The following is a 19709-nucleotide window of genomic DNA, read 5'->3' on the forward strand; positions in this document are numbered from 1 at the left end:
TCTACTCCGGTGGGGTCGGCTCCGGCAATCGGCGCGGGATGAGGGGCAGATCGTGGGCTCATGAGGAGCTCACGCGCCATGGATGCTCTGATCCATGCGTTGGGACGCAACAGCACGGATCGGGCCCAGATGGGCTCAGGCGGGCTCAACCCAGGCCCAGGCGGACCTGGTGGTCTCGAGGTGGGAGGAGAGATGAGACCAGGTGGTGACTGGGTTCAGGGTTGTACGGGAACCGAGGAGGGGTTAGGGTTAGCTGCCTATTTATAGAAAACATAGCTAGGGTTAGGGGATTTGCTCCGTTTTCGGACCGTTGCGTGATCCGACGGCTCCGGAAGCGGATGGGCTTAGGGTTAGCTTAGGTGGTCTGATGGATCGTGTTATAGAGCCTAGGTGGGGAAGAAAGGGGAGATTTGCAGCCTCGCAATGATATTTTGAACACCGAAAAACGTCCGACGATAAACCTAAGACGGTGCCGCTACGGTCGACCGTTCGGGTATCAAATGAACTCTGGTTGCGACGAAATGTGGCAAGCGGCCTACCTACATTAAATTAAGACCGCACACCAAGTTTCAACCCAATCCAAGAAATTTTTACACAGACTTTTAAAACAAGATTTTATTAACGATGTCGCGGGCGCGTGCTGTGTGGTTGGTCTCAAAACGGACAATGACAAAACGAAGAGAACCGGCAGCTAATAACGGATGCAAGTTTCGAAAAATGACGGCATCAGAGTGCCGATGCAATGCGGATGATAAGAATAATGCGATGATGAATGCAACAAACAAAATAATAACACGACGACAACGGAATAATAGGGGAATCTTCTCGAGCCTCGGTCTCGGGCTGTTACACTTCAACCATGAAGCAGTTTCGAAACCCCTCATTTGGTGAATCAAATAGGTCGTAGGAGTTGGAGAAAAAAATTGCAATGCCGACAAAACCTTCATCTTGACTATAGTCGGAGTTGGAGTGATAGCTTCTCTCGGAATGGTGATCACACTCGGAGCTAGAAACCCATTCACCAACATGAGCTTGATGTCTTCTTCTTGAGCTTCTGTTGGTGTATTTGTCCTTCTTCTCCGATTCCTTGCCTCTCCGTGAGTGTCTTCGTTCATTATGATCTTCTCTACTCATTCTCTCTCTGCGAGGTGACTCATCTCTTGATCTTCATCTTTGAGGTGACTCTTCTCTTCGTTTTTAGGGAGTCGAGCACTCATTGGAGTAGTGTCCGGGCTTCCCACAATTGTAGCAGTTTCGGTCATGACTGGACAAACGCTTCTCATCATGTCTTAAGCTTGAGCTTCTCTCTTTGCCTCTACTCTTGTAGAACTTGTTGAATTTTCTGACCATAAGGCTTATCTCTTCATCAGTGACAAGATTGTCCTTTGAAGTAGTGGGAGTATCACATGAAGCTTTGTAAGCATCGCTTGACTTGTTATGCAGCTCATCTTTGTCCTTGGGTGACATCTCATGAGCAACAATCCTACCAATGACTTCAGTTGGCTTGAGATCTTTCTAGTTTGTCATCATTTGGATCAGTGTGCACACTATGTCATACTTTCCATCAAGAGATCTAAGTATCTTCTTGATGATGAATTTTTTGATAATCTCTTCGCTTCCTAAGCCAACAATCTCATTAGTGATCAGAGCTAGCCTAGAGTACATTTTAGCGACACCTTCATCATCCTTCATCTTTAACTTGTCAAGCTGACTTTGAAGCACATCCAACTTAGATTCTATGATAGAATCAGTACCTTCGTGCATATCGATCAAAGTATCCCAAATTCATCAGCTGTCGCATCACGATTAGGTTCATGCCCTTCTCCAAAGAAGTTACCTTGCACACCAACACGAATAACAGCCCAAACATGAGGATTAAAGCCAAGAATATGCATTTTTATCTTATGCTTTTAACTAGTAAAATTAGTGTCATCGAAATATGAACCTCTATGGTGATGATTTCCCTCACTAGACACCATACTCTCCTAGGTTGTGAAACCAATGCAATGGAGAGCAAAGCTCTGATACCACTTGTAGGATCGAAAGTATGTCTAGAGGGGGGTGATTAGACTACTTGACAGGATAAATTATTTACCTTTTCCCTATTTTAGTTGAGAGGCAGCTTTGGCAGTTATAGCAAGTGAAGTACACTCTACACATGTAGTTCTAAGAGTTTAGCAGCGAAAAGTAAAACATGCAAGTGTAAAGTAAAGGAGTAAGGTAGGGAGATCAAACGCATGAGGTTGACACGGCGATTTTTTGCATGGTTCTGATAGGTGGCGCTATCGTACATCCATGTTAGTGGAGACTTCAACCCACAGAGGGTAAAAACTACGAGAGTGCACGGAGGGCTCCACCCACAAGGGGTCCACGAAGAAGCGGCCTTGTCTATTCCACCACGGCTTCCGCACACGAAGGACTAGCCTTACTCACGTGAGATCTTCACGAAGTAGGAAATCTCCTTGCCCTTACAAACATCTTGGTTCAAATCCACAACACGAAGTAGGAGGCTCCCAAGCGACACCTAACCAATCTAGGAGGTAGCACCCTCCAAAAGGTAATAGATGTGGTAGATCAATGAACTCCTTGCTCTTGTGCTTCTAAAGATAATCTCCTCAACACAAAATCACTCTCTCATAGAATATGCATGGTAGGAGAGATTGATTTGGTGGAAAGTAGTTTAGGGAGGCTAGAGATGAAGTTTCAAATGGTTGGATTGGAATGTCTTGGTCTCAACACATGAGTAGGTGGTTCTCTCTCACAAAATGGATATGGAAATGAAGTGTGTGTTCTGAGTGCTTCTCCCACGAGTGAGAGGTGGGTGAAGGGGTATATATAGGCGGCACACAAAATCCAACCGTTACACCCAAAGTGGCAAACTCGGTGGTACTAATTCACACAAAGGTAGTAACTTTTGAATCTCGATGGGACCGATATACACAACTCGGTGGCACCAAAAAGGTGGCTAACGGTCACATGGCCAAACTTGGTGGCACCGATACTCAAACTCGGAAATTCCGATTTTTTGTACCGAGGCAATAGAAAGTTGGTCACCTTGAACTCGGTGGCACCGATATGGATTCGGTTGCACCGATTTGGTGGGAATGGCTAGGGTTTTCGTCTGAGGTCAAACTCGGTGGGCCCATAATATAAAAGTCGGTGACACCGAATTTGAGTATGTGGAAATTGACATAATGGTTATGTGGGAAAGATGACTGAATATTTTGGTGGCTAACTTTGAGCACTTTGAGCAATCAGTTCATTTTACTACCTCACGCCCTTTTAATAGTATTGGCTTTCCTATGGACTCAAAAGTGATTTATCACAAATATAAAATGAAGAGTCTTCTAGCTTGAAGCTTGAACCAACCTTATTCCTTTCTTGCATCAAGGGGCATCTCCGCATAAACCTTTAGCCATAGCATCTTTTGAACTTTTCTGAAATATACTTGGAAAACATATTAGTCCAATGATGCATATGTTGTGATCAATTACCAAAACCACCCTAGGGAGCAATTGTACTTTCACGGGGTCATCCGCGTTGTGGCCACGCCGATCTAGCCAAAAATCTTCGCCCGCGGAAAAGTGGGTCGTGAGGGAAGTGAGGGCGGACATTGTCCTCACCCTATCCTGGCTGAGCTGGCGAGCCAGCCATTCATCCCGGATGTTGTGTCTAAAAGAGGTTATTGCCTCGGCATCCGGACAGTCCACGATTTTGTTCTTGGTTAGGAACCGATTCCAGAATTCTATGGCCGATTCGCCCGCCTTTTGAATGACATTGCTCAGGTCAGATGAATCTGACGGCCGAACATAGGTTCCCTGGAAGTTAGATAGGAAAGCCTCCTCGAGCTCTTCCCAGCTCCCGATGGAATCTTCAAGTAAGCTGTTTAGACGGTGTCGTGTTGGTGCTTTCAGCTTTAGGGGTAAGTATTTTGTGGCGTGGATATCATCTCCCCTGGCCATATGGATGTGGAGAAGGAAATCTTCTATCCACACGGAGGGGTCTGCCGTCCTGCCGTACTGTTATATGTTCACGGGTTTAAACCCTTCGGGGAGTTGGTGCTGCATGACCTCATCTGTGAAGCACGGTGGGTGAGCGGCGCCTTTGATCCGGGCTATATTGTGCCGAAGATCAGCTCTGGGTTGAGCCCGGTATGGTTCCCGACCTCTGTTGTTGTAGGCGACCCGAGGTGGTTCTCCGTCCCATCGAGTGGGGGAGTACCTCCTGGATACGTAGATGGATCTGTTACGACCTATTCTGATGTCCAAGTCATATCGTAGGTCATGTGTGTCCCTAGGGTGCACATGTTCTTTTCCTTTTCTACGGGGAGGCTCGGGTCTATACTCGCCCTTTCCGACCGCTCTGTCGCATCCTCGGGGCAGGCGATCAGGCTGGTCGTAGTCCGTGCGCTTGGGGGACGTGGGCTCTGGGACCTCATCTCGAACTGAGGCACCAGGCGCCGACGTGGGTAGCTTTTCTTTTTATCCGGACACTTGGTGACGTATCCTTCTTCGGCGTACAAAATTTTGGTCCACCTGCTGTTAATGGTATCGTGTTTGACCTGGAGCTGTCGTTGCTTCGCTTTTAGGCTCTGTGCGGTAGCTATAAGTTGCTGCCAGAATTGTTCCTGACCTTCAAGGCCCTCGGGAATTACGAGGTCTTCGTCCTCTAAGTCGTTTTCGTCGTCGACACGGGGGAGGTAATCATCATCGTCTGAATTGTTGAGGTTGTCGGGATCGTTTCAGCCTTCGGTTTTGTCCAGGTCCTCTGGTTGGTGCTCGGGAGCTTCGGGGTTGTCGTGGTCCTCTGAGTTATGTTTTCCCCTGTAGCTTGTATGGAGGCCCTCCCTTATTTTCCTTGGCATGCTTACGCGACCTTAGGCGCTTTGAGGGATCCTCCCTGGACTTATCACCGTTTTGTTTGGGTGTAACGTCGCCCGTGTCACCGGAGCTTGCCTACCATGTAGACGTCATAGGTGGACGTTGGTGTCCACTGCCCGGTATTTACGGGGGTGGGGTCGTTGGCCTCGTCATCCATGTCCTCGAGCTCCTCGGAGGCGTAGTCTACCAAGTGGGTGTTGCGTGGGCCATAGAAGTCCTCATAATCCACCTCTGAGCCGATCTGTGCATAGGTCGAGCTCCGGCTATCTGAGATTGGAAGCAGTTGGATTTGGTCGAGCATCTCGTTTAACATCGAGAGGCTGTCCTCATCGATCTCTTGGTGCTTTTTGGAGTTGACCTCCGTGGCTTCCGCGACGGATGCATGTTAGGCTATGGTCGTTCGCTGTTGTCCGGGCATAGAGGTCAGTTCTGAGCTCAAAGCCGACTCTTCGATAAAGAGGGAACCTTGGTTGCGGCCGGAAAAGAGGCCCAGAGTCAAGGCTTCGGGATTTTGAGGTTCATCGGTCGAGGCTATGATTTTGGCGGGAACATATTTCCCCAGGAGTCGGCGGAGAATTCGAGATCTCCAAACCTTATTTGCTGACCGGAGGCGAAGTCTCCGATCTGGCCCGGAAGGCCAGTTGGGTTCGTGCGCAGCGTGATGTCGCCGAGCATGAGGACCTGTCCGGGGGCGAAGACCCCGTTGCTGATTCAATTGTTGATGATCAGGCGATCCATCAATCCTTCCACGATCCAACATCGGAACTCTCAATGAAAGCACCAATGTCGGTGTCAAAACCGGCAAATCTCGAGTAGGGGATCCCGAACTATGGACCGTGGATCGATGGATTGCAGGAGAAAAGGGGAGATAGTATTTACCCAGGTCCGAGCCCTCTTGAGGAGGTAAAACCCTACGTCCTGCTTCATTATATTGATGTGGATGATGATTAGAGAGTTGATCTACCTCGAGATCGTATGAGCTAAACCCTAGATGAGTCAACCTGCCTATACGCATGAGAACGTCTGGTTCATATAGACACCAGGGTTCCTAGGGTTACATATTGCCGACCTCAGCCGGGGACGGATGGGCCGATCTGGTCTTCTTAACTTGGAGCGCACGCCAGTCTTCGGAGCATTCCATCTCGATCATGAAGTTGTCAGACAACCCGGTCTTCAATGATGCGACCCATATGGTCGGCCCATAAGGGATAAGCCGACCGCCCGAGGACCCCTTAATCCAGGACTCCCTGAGATGCCCATATTGGTTCCTACATATTCCACGAAGATCTTTATCGGTTAAACCACGATGTCGAGGATTCAGTTAATCTCGTATGCAATTCCCTTTGTCGAGCGATATGTTACTTGCCCAAGATTCAATCGTCGGTATCTCCATACCCAGTTCAATCTTGATACCGGTGAGTCTCTTTACTCATTCCATAATAGAAGATCCCGCGACTAACTTATTATTAACATTGCTTGCAAGCTTCTTGTGATGTTTATTACCGAGAGGGCCCAGAGATATCTCTTTGTCACAAGGAGTGACAAATCCCTATCTCGATCCACTCCAACCAAACAGACACCTTCAAAGATACCCGTGGAGCACCTTTATGATCACCCTGTTACGAAGTGATGTTTGACAACACACAAGCACTAGTGGAGATATGGCTAACCACAACTTATGTTAGTGGCGCGCCAATTTGAAGCGACGCTAGCACTATTATTTTCAAATAGCACCGGCGTTGGCCAAATTGGTACGCCAGCTTAGTACAGATAGTGCTGGCGTGGATAAAAATGGAACACCACCAAAGTGTGGGCCTTGTTGTGCTGAACAATCGGAAGATATTGCTCATGTTGGATATCCTCGCACCTCACAACTATATAATGTAGTGCTGACGTTCACTCTTCATGAACGTCATGTTGGTAGCCTCTTTGTTTCTCAAATACATTTGCTTCAAATTCTCCACAAAATTCTTCTTCCTAACAAGCTCCTCTTAGTTATGGACCCATATCGGCATTGCGGGTCTGAGAGGACCACAACTGCAGTGACGGCGGGGCGAGGCATCATGGATAGTGTTGCTCGAAACCTTGGAGGAGTGGATATGCGCGACATTACAAATGAAAACCCTGTCCGATTTTGGTCAGGCCGACGGCTAGGGTACATGTAGGTGTTGTTCCCCTCCCTAGAGGCATCACCGAGTGTCGCCATGTCCCTCGCTTGCTTAGTCTTGGTAGTGGTCCCCGAGCGAAAGCCTTAATTCGGTGCAGGATCGACCCGATGGCAACGTCTTAGATGTCGTCCCTCTGTTGGGAGCACAGTGTAGGGAGACATGGAGTTCCTATATTACGCTCCTCTGGTGTTCGATGTCGCCCTCCGGCGCAATGTACGACCGTTGCTGGTGAACCCAATACGATGTCTTCCTCGGGTCGGATCGAGTCGTGCCATCCTCTTGCCAACTCCTTAAGGCATTAAGGGGGTATGGTGCGTCGACAAGGAAAGCTTGCTGGGAGCTGTTGTTCTTCGGAGGTGACCGACGTTGGTCGAGACACGATGAGGTTCTTGGTTTTGGGTAGGCTCTTTCACGTTGTAGTGGTGTTGTCATAGGTGGATGCCTTTGGACTGGCGAGATGTGGAGTTAATGACACGCTCATTGTTTGCAACGATTTTATAGACGTTTTGTACTTGCATTTCTCTTTTTCTATAAAGCTATGACACGTAATTTACATACTCATGAAAAAAGACCTAGTTAGACTCTCTTTTTTCCTATAAAAAGGAGAGAATGATTTGAGAATGGGCAGCCCAAAAGCTCTGGTATATACTAGTGCTAAATCACATAATTATAGCCCCATAAAAGCCATGAATCCACCTTTGCAAGTGAGCAGAGGCACAACCTGTGATAATTCCCGGGACCCTCCAGTTTATGTCTGGTACAGCCAGGGATGCGTGTTGCGGGTCCAATCAAGGAAGCAGCCCCGAGCCCGAGACCGCTTTACGGTCACAGGAACCCGTAGTAGGACGAACCAACCAACAAATTGTGAGCATGTGTTTCCCGCATGCCTTTCCAGCGGTCGTTGCTTGTTTGGTGCATGTTCCGGGAACTCGACGGCCGCAAGTGCGCGCCCATTCTTCCTGCACGGTGACACGGCGATCCTGCATTGCCTAACCACCAAACGCCGTTGCATCGAGAACAAAAAATGAGACGAAGAAACGAAATGCCGAAAGATGAGCTACTGCATGCCCAGATGCACACCACATGACCACAAGGTATTCCACTACAGCACAAAAAGATCCGAAACCATGGTGGTGTCGCCATCCCTGTCTCTCCTTCCCTCTCTCCCCGGGCATGTGTGAACGACGAGCCAGATCTCCCACCAGGAGCAGTGCCCCGTGGTGTGCTGCACTGTGCGACGGCACTCGGGAGATAGGGACACAAGGAGCGCGCGCGTATGTTCCGTTTGTACCATGGCCCTCGCCATCCTGCCTAGCCGGGGCCCACACAGTTGGACGAGCCGGGCCACGCACCCCGTATGACTCCCCGCCGTGGCTCACCGGCGGCAAATCGCTTTTGAACTACCCCGAAAGCAAAGCTAGTACGTGCTTAGGCACGCTAATTAATACACTATATTACTACCGCGCACTAAACAAATCCACGACATCGGTCTCGCCATAACGCACTCCCTCCCTCCTTCCCTCTCTCTCTCTCTCTTTCTCTGTCTGCTCGCCACCAGTGAGGTGGTAGTTGGTGGCTGGCTGGGCGCTACCTCAGCAGGCAAAAGCGGGTAGAGGGGCAGCGGGAGCCAGGAGGAGGGAGGGAGGGCCTGCTGCGTCCATGGCGATGGCGGCTTCTCGCCTCCTCATCTGGCTCTGCGGCGCGCTGGCCGTGGCGGCGGCGGCCACGGACACGCTGAAGCAGGGGGACTCGCTGACGGCGCCGGCGACGCTGGTGTCCTCGCCGTTGGGGGTGTTCGAGCTGGGCTTCCACGCGCCGGACCCCGCGCGCCCGGCCCGCCTCTACCTCTGCGTCTGGTACCGCGACACTCGGCCCAGGACCGTCGCGTGGGTCGCCAACCGCGCCAACGCGGCCGCCGCGGCCGCGCCCTCGCTCACGCTCACGGCCGGCGGCGAGCTCCGCGTCCTCGACGGCGCCGCCAAGGACGGCGCGCCCATGCTCTGGTCCTCCAACACCACCACGCGGGCCGCGCCGCGCGGGGGCTACGAGGCCGTCATCCTCGACTCCGGCAGCCTCCAGGTGCGCGACGTCGACGCCACCGTCATCTGGGACAGCTTCTGGCACCCGTCCGACACCATGCTCTCCGGGATGCGCATCAGCGTCAACGCCGAGGTCAGGGCGCAGGTCAGGGGCCCGCCGGAGCGGATGCTCTTCACGTCCTGGGCAAGCGAGACGGACCCCTCGCCGGGCCGGTTCGCGCTCGGGCTCGACCCGGCCAACCCCAGCCAGGCCTTCATCTGGAAAGATGGCAATGTTCCATTCTGGAGGTCAGCTTCTCCATGCCCTACTCCCTACCATCTTTTATATTTGAATAAAGTATAGCTTGCTTCAATTTTTTTTTGCTTAATTTTAAATAATTATACAGTAGGAATGTTGTAGAGACTAGAACTACGTACTATATATTTTATTGGGGCATTAATGTTACTACTACTAGTACTAGTTGAGCTGCTGGTTGTTCTCTAATTCTGTTCTTTTGCCATCTACCTAGGAAATATGGAATCTGTCATCTCGTATGTTTTTTTAATTTTACCCCCATGATACATGAGGTTAGCAAAATCAAAATTCAAAAAAAAAAGTATGTTTTTTTAATTTCCTTTCAGGAGATTGTGTATACTTCCTTCCTGAGGCAATCCAATTTGTGTTTTGTTTTAGTTGTTCCAGTCGGCACTAGGCAGCATCAGCTGTCGACTTAGCTAGTCTGAATTGCAAATTGCGAGCATCTTCTTTTCGTGTGCTATACACAAACATCATTCACACTTCATTGTAGGATGATGCATCAAAAGGATCAGGTTCAAAAGTGGGAAACTAACTAGCCAGGTGGGGCTGTACCTCTACTTGCAGTCCATCAGTCGGCAAAATAGTGTCATGGTAGATTCGTAGGTCATCTCTTGATAAGGATGGGCGATGGCATTTGGTAAAGTTATTTGTAAAGCTTCAAATCTTGCCTGCTAGAGGAGTTCCTCTCCAAACCATAGGAGAGGCGATCTCCGAGCGCACCACGCCGCAACCTCTCCTCTGTCGGTAGATCGTCGCTCGTCGCCTCCCTCCTCCTCCGCTGGCTCTGCCAGTGTCGGAGTGCGGGAAGGCCCCACTACCGGATTGATTCCCCGATCAACAATGACTGGCTCTGGCTGGTTCCGGCGATTGAGCAGCAGTGGCGCGCCATCGGCCCATTCGGGAGCAACTTTTTTATTTTCCAGGGATGTTTATACTACTGGTTTGGTTTATAGATCTGAGTGTTTTTCCGCAAAATAAATAAATAAATATCTTGCTTGCTAGAGTATTGTTTGGAACAAATCTCAGAATGATATATTATCTTGTGTGCTTGTATTTATCCAATAGTGTTTGTGTAGTGTTGTTGAAATGTGCTAACTTCCGGTTAGTGATTTCAAATGAAAGGAGTAGAATTCTGTATGTTCCTTAGTTAAGCTTCTGGGTCAAGGCGTCAAGCTATTGGTGCATGAAGTCAACATGTGGAGTTCCGTAACTACCTAAGGGAAAATTGCGGTTGCTTATTAGTAAGATTTTGAATTGAGGGTCCATTGGTGTTCTGTTCTGCATTTTTATCAGGTTGTCACAAGTCTGATTTCTGGCTGCAGTGTTTTCAACTTTGTGCCAGTTGCAGTGGCACCCATTCGTATTATATCCGTGTTTTAGAGCTGACCAGTCTCTAGTTGTAAGATGAAGTATTGAAATATAATTAGGATGTCCACCATTTTCTTACTGGGCAGACTTTTTGGGAGAGGGTTGGTTTATGAAACTCAACCAGGCTGTAGCTGATGTTTTATAATGTTGTTTTAGTTGTGAGTTGCAGCTTGCAATCCATATTTGCACATGTGCTATTCTTCTATATATTGGTGATTCTCAACTAAGTTTTTTTTAGAAAAGGATTCTCAACTAAGTTTACCTGCTATATAGTGGATTGGGGCCAATACAATCTATCAAAATCCCTGACAAACCCATTCAGTCTGCACTGACATTTATGAAGTTGGTCGAATCGCCTTTTGACAAATCTGAAACATGTACACAGTACACTTTAAAGTTTATTTGTGTTTGAAATGTGATTTCAGCCTTCTTGTTCCTGTAATTACCAACCAATTCACCTGTGCTTGTTTCATACTAAGAAATCTGTTCTGGGCTTCACTATCTCGAGATAACGGAACAGAGTTCACCGTCCAACACCCACACGCACCCTCCAAAGGCAAATAGAAATGAGAAGGCAGTAGCTTCCACAGACAAGAAGTCCCTACCTAGGAAAGCAAGTAATCCAAGTTTCACAAACTAAAGATGGTAAACAGTTGAAATTTCGCAAGTATATACCGAGAATGCGACCAAAAATCCCTAGGGACAACCTTTTTTAGAGTTAAGGCATACGCCCGACTTTATAAATAAAGCCACCAGGCAGAGTATGAGACCACAACCAGCACACGCAACCTAGGGACAACCTCAAAAGAGTACACGATATTTTCACTCTCTTACAACCCCCTTGAAACTTGTGAAACCTCAGATCCCATATATAGTGTTAAAGAATCAACTAAATTTTAATCCACTGTGCACATAATTTTCTCTACCTTGTTTTAGATGAGATTTGGCTCCTTGCGTTGGGTTCTCTATGGCCATTTCTTATAGCTTTATATGGTTCCCAACCTTGAAAGTAGTAAGCATTACATGATTAGAATTACTATGGAGATTTAATAGTCACAGCTCTCCAAGTCCTCATATGACTCGAGTCGTAAATAGGCGTGCCCTTTCTCAACATAAACTGTAAAAAATATTGAACGCCTTAGTTCAAGATATTATAACTTGTATTTAATTTTTTACAGGTCGGGCCAATGGACTGGGCTAAATTTTGTAGGCATTCCATATAGGCCACTGTACGTGTATGGGTACAAACAAGGAAATGATCCAACCCTGGGAACATACTTCACTTACACTGCAACAAATACATCTCTGCAGAGGTTTGTTGTTGCGCCAGATGGCAAAGACGTCTGCTACATGGTTAAAAAGTCTACACAGGAGTGGGAAACTGTCTGGGTGCAACCGTCAAATGAGTGCGAGTATTATGGTGCATGTGGTTCAAATGCGCTATGTACGGTGGTCCAAGATAGGAAGGCAAAATGTACCTGCCTTAGAGGTATGTCTTTGACTCTTGGTCCAATTTCTTTACAAAATCGGGTTCCGCTCTTACGAGTTTCCAGTAAAAGTGGAACTGTCTTATGCCTTACACAATTGGGTGAACTTCCTTCCTTGTTCACCGGCACAACTGACTATAAATCGCAGTTAGGACCCTAAAATAGGAAGCATGGACGTTGCCCAGTGGCAGAGCCAGAGTGTGGACAGGGTGGGCCGCGGCCAACCTGAAATTTTTCCAACAGCCTTATATCATAGCAAAAAATATATTTAAAAAAGAATTGTTATCAACAGTTTTACTGTTGGCCCACCCTGGCATATTGGGCTGGCTCAGCTACTGACGTTGCCACTACTTATTTTGACACCTCAAGTCTTTCATACATGTTTACAGAAGTATATGCTTCACAAAATAGTCACCTTTTCCTTTCTTTCCTTTTTTTTCCTTCAATAGGTTTTAAGCCAAAGTTAGCAGATGAGTGGAATGCAGGAAATCGGAGCCAGGGCTGTGTTAGAAACCCACCTTTGGGCTGTCAGGTGAACAAAACTGGAGATGGATTTCTCTCAATCCCGAACGTCAAGTGGCCAGATTTTTCATACTGGGTATCTGGTGTGACTGATGAGTATGGGTGCATGAATACATGCCAACAAAACTGCTCATGTGGTGCCTATGTCTACATGACTCAGTTGACGGGGTGTCTACATTGGGGTAGTGAACTGATGGACGTTTACCAGTTTCAGGCTGGGGGTTATGCCCTAAACCTCAAGCTTCCTGCTTCTGAGTTAGGTAAGTGATGAATATTATCTAAAGAATAAAGTTTATATATGCAGTTATGCATGCTACCATATTTTCTCACCTTTGACTTACCATATTTATGTTCGGTTATGCTGTTCCTTCATTAGCAGGCTCACATATCGCAGTTTGGAAAATAGCCGCAATAGCGTCTGCCGTGGTGCTATTTATTTTGTTAACTTGTCTCTTTTTATGGTGGAAGCGTGGCAGAAATATCAAAGGTGAGGTTCCTTGGATTTGGCTCAATGATTATAGTCTAATGAAAGCTCACCCTATTCTTCGGTTGCCCTCCGAAGTTGTCTGTACAAGACTGCATTCTCTTGTGGTGCTAATCAGTAATCACTAATCAGTATAGTCAAGTGAACCTAACTAGTTCCATGAATTCATTACAGATCATAAATAGGGAAAATAATAATCACTTTTTACCCCTCAACTCTTGTAACGGTAAAAACTCAGGTCAACCAATAAGTAGGGGAGGTAGAAAAGGGAGACCTGAAACTAATGTGGTAAAAGCTTGAGAACTAAAGTTTTGCCTTTAACAATGTAAGCCACTGGAGCGGAGATCGATCCGGATCCGGATCTGGAACAATCTCTTCTCTTGTCGCCGACGAATCCTAGCTACCTACCTCCGATCAGTACGCTTCCCTAAAAAAAACAATGTAAAAGCCAAATCAACTACTCCCTCTGTTCCTAAATATAAGTCTTTTTAGAGATTCCACTAGAGACTACATACGGAGCAAAATGAGTGAATCTACACTCTAAAGTATGTCTATATACATCCGTATGTAGTCCGTAGTGGAACCTCTAAAAAGAATTATATTTAGGAACAGAGGGAGTATCAATCATGATTTGATCGTGATCAAATCAGCCGATCCTGATCTGTACAAATCAGTACAGATTATTTATTTCTACCTAGATACTAACCAATTCTTAACAGTAGACATGTAAGGGTGATCACGGTTCATGTGACACCTTGTTATGCCAAAACCGCTGGCCGCATTTGACTGGTCTAAGAGGTATTTTGTCCAAATTAGCAGGCAAGGGTGTCATCTGTAATTTGTTTGGCTTTAGAGTCCCAGGTGAAATCTAGACTTTGATAGGCGTTGCGCGGAAAAAGGACTTTAGCTGCCAAGCTGTTGTCAACACTGCTAAATTGGATCTAGCTGTGAACGGTTTGTTACCCGTAGTTATTAGTCTCGGTTTCTAATACGAATGGACTCTTGGAGGCAAGTATAGTGCTAACTGGTATTCTGGGGCAGATGCAGTGCACAGAAGTTGGAGGTCAAGACGTTCATCTACGAGATCTCAGCAAAGTGCTGGCATGCTGGATATCTCACATTCGATTCCTTTCGACGATGAATCGGAGGACGGAAAAAGTCATGAACTCAAAGTACTCTCCCTGGACCGCATTAAAGCTGCTACCGGTAGTTTCAGTGAATCCAACAAGCTTGGGGAAGGTGGATTTGGCCCGGTTTATATGGTATGAGTGTCATGAATCTTTGTATTGTACTTGTTTTTTGTGTGCGCCGGTATTATACTGTACTTGGCTTAATGCAAATTAATACCATGAATCACTTCAGGGAACATTACCTGGTGGAGAAGAAGTAGCTGTGAAGAGGCTTTGTAAGAACTCAGGTCAAGGCCATGAGGAGTTCAAGAATGAGGTCATACTGATTGCGAAGTTGCAGCACCGGAATCTTGTCAGACTATTAGCTTGCTGTATACAGGGAGAAGAAAAGATCTTGGTTTATGAGTACATGCCTAACAAGAGCCTCGACGCATTTATCTTTAGTACGTATCATTTCCATTCATCCTCATTTCTCTAGATGAACAAATATACTGATGGGGTTGTAATTACTGTGGACGAACAGATCCTGAAAAGCGAGGTCTCCTAGACTGGAGGACACGGTTTGATATCATTGAAGGTATTGCTCGAGGGCTGCTGTATCTCCACCGGGACTCAAGGCTACGTATTGTTCATCGTGATCTCAAGGCCAGCAACATTCTCCTAGACACAGACATGAACCCCAAAATATCAGATTTCGGAATGGCAAGGATCTTTGGAGGGGATGAAAACCAGTTCAACACAAACCGTGTCGTTGGAACATTGTACGTGCATTTCAGATAGACCTAATGATGACTGGAATATTACTGCTGCATTACGTTAAATTGGATCTTCTTTTTGCAGCGGCTACATGTCTCCTGAGTATGCCATGGAAGGCATTTTCTCCGTCAAGTCGGATGTCTATAGCTTTGGAGTTCTGATCTTGGAGATCATCACAGGGAAGAGGGCTGTCAGCTTTCATGGCCAGCAGGACTCCCTAAACATCGCGGGATATGTAAGCGCACGCGTACTCCATATGCCGCACTCATCCTGACATTTCGTTTATTTGTCTCTTCGTGGCTTGAGCTCGCAACCATTTTCCAGGCATGGCAACAATGGAATGAAGACAAGGGCGAGGAAATGATCGACCCGTTGATAAAACCATCATGCTCGATTCGACAAGTCTTGAGGTGCATCCACATTGCATTGTTATGCGTGCAAGATCATGCCCAAGAGCGTCCGGACGTCCCCGCGGTCATCCTGATGTTGAGCAGTGACAGCTCCAGCCTTCCCATGCCGAGGGCGCCCACCCTGATGCTCCGAGGCCGTGCTCTCGAGTTGAGCAAATCAAGCGAGAACGAGAGGAGCCACTCCATTGGTACCGTGTCAATGACACAGCTGCATGGAAGATAGCATGGCAGGGGCAGTATATACTGAAGATATCATGTCTTTCTTTTTGTCAAGTTTTATGTTGCAATGCTGGTGTTTTCTGTAGATTAGGGTCTGGGCAGTTTGAGGAAGCCCAAATTGTGTGAAAATATATATACATTTCTGCCGTCTGTAAAGATGAATGATGGTCCATTGTCAAGTTTAGTTAAGGCTACTAGCTAAGCTACGCGCATGACTGAAAGCGACCCAGATGTCTAACTTGACGGCGATTGCTCGGCTGCACTCGTGTATATATGAAAATATCCTATGTCATCAAACGTGAACCTCGATATAAACGCATTCGTCCTTTATTTAGGCTTGAAGTTTATTGCCTGCTCTGTTGGCCCAAACCAGACGCCGAGTACTTTCCGGCGACGGTAACCAGGGACGATGACGAAAACAAATAAAGCTCGTTGACGAACCCGACGAAGTTCCTTTGCGTCGAGCTGTAACCGCTAGCCGGACTATCGGTTCCTGGAGGAGACGTGCACGTACGCGTAACCTAAGCAGGCAGGTTAGCAGGTGGATGGTTTCTCATGCACACGTACGTAGCAACCTGGCTGCTGCCTTGATCGATCGGAACTAGCGTCGCCGAGACACACACGCGAGAACACGAGGATATGATGGCTACGGGAGCGTGTCGCTCCCGACTATTTCTATGTATTGCTTTGATCTGATCCAATATTACACGGGTACTTGTACGTATATATAGTAGCTAACCAAGACAACTACTAATCCTATACCTACACGGTGACGGTTCCAAGTCCAAGCCGGACTAGGACTCGTGGTTAATTCCAACAATCACCCCCCTAAACACGATGTCCTCACTTCAGAGCTTGGACGCCGATCCTTCTCCGCATCTCTGTAAACTTCTGTCGTCCCAAAGACTTGGTCAGGATATCTGCAAGCTGGTCGTGAGTGCAAATGTAGTTGACGTCAATCTTGCTTTCTTCCACGCACTCCCGTAGGTACTGATACCTCGTATCGATGTCTGTGCATCTATCATGACGCACTGGATTCTTCCACAGAGAGATTGTAGACTTGTCGTCAACGTTGTGCACCACTCGTTCCTTACCTGTGAGGTCATCGAGTAGCCTTCCTAGACACACACCTTGAAACACCGCGGTTGAAGCTGCAATATACTCTTCTTCACGTGAGGATAATGCGACCACTTTCAACTTTTGTAAGAGCCAACTCACTATATTTCCTCCCAAGAAATATACCACGTCCGAGGTACTTATACGGTCGTCCACATCTCCTGACATGTCGCTATCACTGTAGCCCAATAGCTCCAGCATCTCCTTCTTCTTCTCTCTCAAATAGACACAACCGAAGTTTGTTGTCCCTTTGATGTACCTGAGTATATTTTCCACAGTTGTCCAGTATTTCGTCGTGGGTGCTTCCATGAAGTGACTCACTATGTCAACGGAATAGGCCAAGTCTGGTCTTGTACTCGTGAGATACCTCAACTTTCGGACCACACTTCTATACTCCGTTGCATCAACCACGAGTGCTTCACTTTTCTTGCTAGGTATAAGACGAGGCTTCATTGGAACATAACTTGGGTTGCAATCTTCCATGCTACTGCTTTCAAGTATCTTCTTTGTATATGCGTGCTGGCATAGTGTGATCTCGTCCGGCTTTTGTTGTACCTCGATCCCAAGGTAGTAACACAAGAGTCCTAGATCAGTCATCTTGAATAGCTCCTTCATTTGTAGCTTGAAGTTTGCAATCACCTCTTCGTCAGCTCCAGTTATCAACAGATCATCCACAAAGATGCCCACTAAGAGACGATCTTTTCCATTACCTCGCTTATACATCGTATGCTCGAGTGGACTCTTCTCAAAACCTAGAGAAATCAATGTACTGTCAAGCTTGATGCTCCATGCCTGATAAGCTTGTCGTAGCCCGTACAACGCCTTGTGTAGCTTCAATACCTTGTGTTGCTCTCCTTCTTTGATATATCCCGGTGGTTGCTTCACATACAATTCTTCTTCTAACTCCCCAGCCAAAAACGTGAAGTTCACATCCATGTGATGTATTGTCCAACATTCTTGAGCCGCGAGAGCAATAAGTAGCCTCACCGAGTCAATCCTTGCAACCGGAGAAAACACTTCTTTGATTTCCACACCTTGCTCTTGCACGTTTGCTTTAGCCACGAGCCTTGCTTTATGCTTCACCAAGTTCCCTTTGGCATCCTTCTTGACTTTGTACACCCACTTGAGCTCTATGGCACTATGTCCGTTGGGAAGATCCACGAGCTCACATACTTTGTTGCCTCGGATCGACCTCAACTCTTCATCCATAGCATGACGCCAACACTCTTCCATAATTGCTTCTTCAAAATTTTCCGGTTCCTCGATGTGCAAGCATCGTTGCCCTTTACTTTTCATCTTCACCGAATTTATTTGAAGCGCTTCCAGTGGTTCATGTGGCCTTTCTTCTGTGTCCAGCCCTTTTGAAAGAAACGACACATCTTCTGAAGTTGCCAAACTTCTCGTTTCTGGCATTTCGGACTCTCTCGAGCTGGTTGCATTTTCACCAGATGAACCAGCCACGTAGTCATGCATTTCTTCACGTGCATGTACTTCTCGAGATGTCCCACCAGCTCTTTTCAAAGCAGCACAAGGCCATGCAAAGGCTGAGCCGTTGCTGCTTCCATCGATTGTGGTGGCTGCCACTACTGTCGGCCTTGCTTGCATTATTTCCAGGACGCCTTCCTCTAGCCGGTTTGCTGCATGGGACTCGAACTTTGTGTTATCCACCTGCATGCATGAACTCGTTGACGTGTCGGTCGCCTCCTTGCTCGCAAGGTCACTTGTAGAGACTGGTACGAGCATTCCTGGCACGTCTTGCATAGCGCCTTGTTCCCTCGACTCAGTGCGCGTGGCTGACACATCAAGCATTGCCCGACATTCTTCTGTCGTGCCGTCCGATCCGAGTCTAGCTCGACGAGTGTGGTGGTCATCTGGTCCGAGTGCAGCTCGCCGCGTGATGCGATCTTCGGGCGACACGTCTTCGCCGTCTTTTAACGTGACCACACCGTCACGTATTGTGTTATGAACTTCTAGCATCATAACTTTGCTCGTGTCTTGCGCGATCACACCATCACACCTTGTGTCATGGGCTTCTAGCGTCATGACATCACCTGCTTCTAGCGTGATCACACCGTCACGCCTTGTGTCATGGTTCTCTGGCCTCATGACTTCGCCTGGTTCTACCATGACCACGCCATCACTCCGTGCATCATGGTCTTCTGGCACCATGACTTCGCCTGGATTTACTGGTACAAATGCACTCACCGGATCCATGTCCAGCTGATCTTGATCACGTGGATCCTCTTCATCCACCAGCTCGCACATCAGCATCATATCCCCATTGTCTCCTTCCTCGGCCATGAGTGATTGTTGCTTCGGTGCTTCCTCGCAGTCAGCCTTGAAGTGACCGAGGAGGCCACACTTATGACACCTCACTTTCCTGATGTCAAACTTCCTCCTCGGTGGTGCAGGCGCATCCTCGTCGTCCGAGTCGGCGAAGTTCTTTCTCGCCGAGCGCTGCTTCCCCTTCCCCTTCTTCTTGCTGCTGCTCGTGGATCCGCCTTGTTGTTCTTTTGACAGGGCAATCCATTGTGCCTTTGTCAGCATCAGGTGCTCACTCGCCTCTGCGTCGCCGAAACTGAGACGAATTCTCTCGTCGTGGGCTTTGAACCTTCCGACAAGATCCTCGACCGTGAGTGTCTTTAGGTCGAGACATTGCTCGATCGACGTGACGATCTGGATGTAGCGCGCCGGCGCGGCGCGCAAAAATCGTCGAACGATCGCAACTTCTTCTAGAGTTGAACCATAGCCGCGTATGCCGTTGACGAGGGTCTTGAGACGAGAGGCAAACTGATCAACCGTCTCGCTTTCCTCCATCTTCAGGAACTCGTA

The 19709-nt window shown here is 47.6% G+C and overlaps 1 protein-coding gene across 3 annotated transcripts; it reads left to right on the forward strand.

The window, feature by feature from the left end:
• Positions 1-8525: 8525 nt before the first annotated feature.
• Positions 8526-15963, forward strand: LOC123425750 (G-type lectin S-receptor-like serine/threonine-protein kinase B120). 3 transcript variants are annotated; one of them, XM_045109466.1, is made up of 9 exons: positions 8526-9375; positions 11932-12242; positions 12690-13022; positions 13139-13249; positions 14288-14508; positions 14609-14819; positions 14900-15137; positions 15217-15367; positions 15457-15963. In XM_045109466.1, exons 1-9 carry the CDS (start codon positions 8708-8710, stop codon positions 15763-15765), a joined length of 2553 nt encoding a protein of 850 aa, XP_044965401.1. In that variant the 5' UTR covers positions 8526-8707; the 3' UTR covers positions 15766-15963. The 3 variants fall into 3 exon arrangements, with proteins under 3 accessions (XP_044965401.1, XP_044965403.1, XP_044965402.1); XM_045109468.1 differs by having other exon boundaries at positions 14294-14508; XM_045109467.1 differs by having other exon boundaries at positions 13142-13249.
• Positions 15964-19709: the final 3746 nt, after the last annotated feature.

Source organism: Hordeum vulgare, chromosome 2H, assembly GCF_904849725.1.
Source record: "Hordeum vulgare subsp. vulgare chromosome 2H, MorexV3_pseudomolecules_assembly, whole genome shotgun sequence".
Lineage (NCBI taxonomy): Eukaryota > Viridiplantae > Streptophyta > Magnoliopsida > Poales > Poaceae > Hordeum > Hordeum vulgare.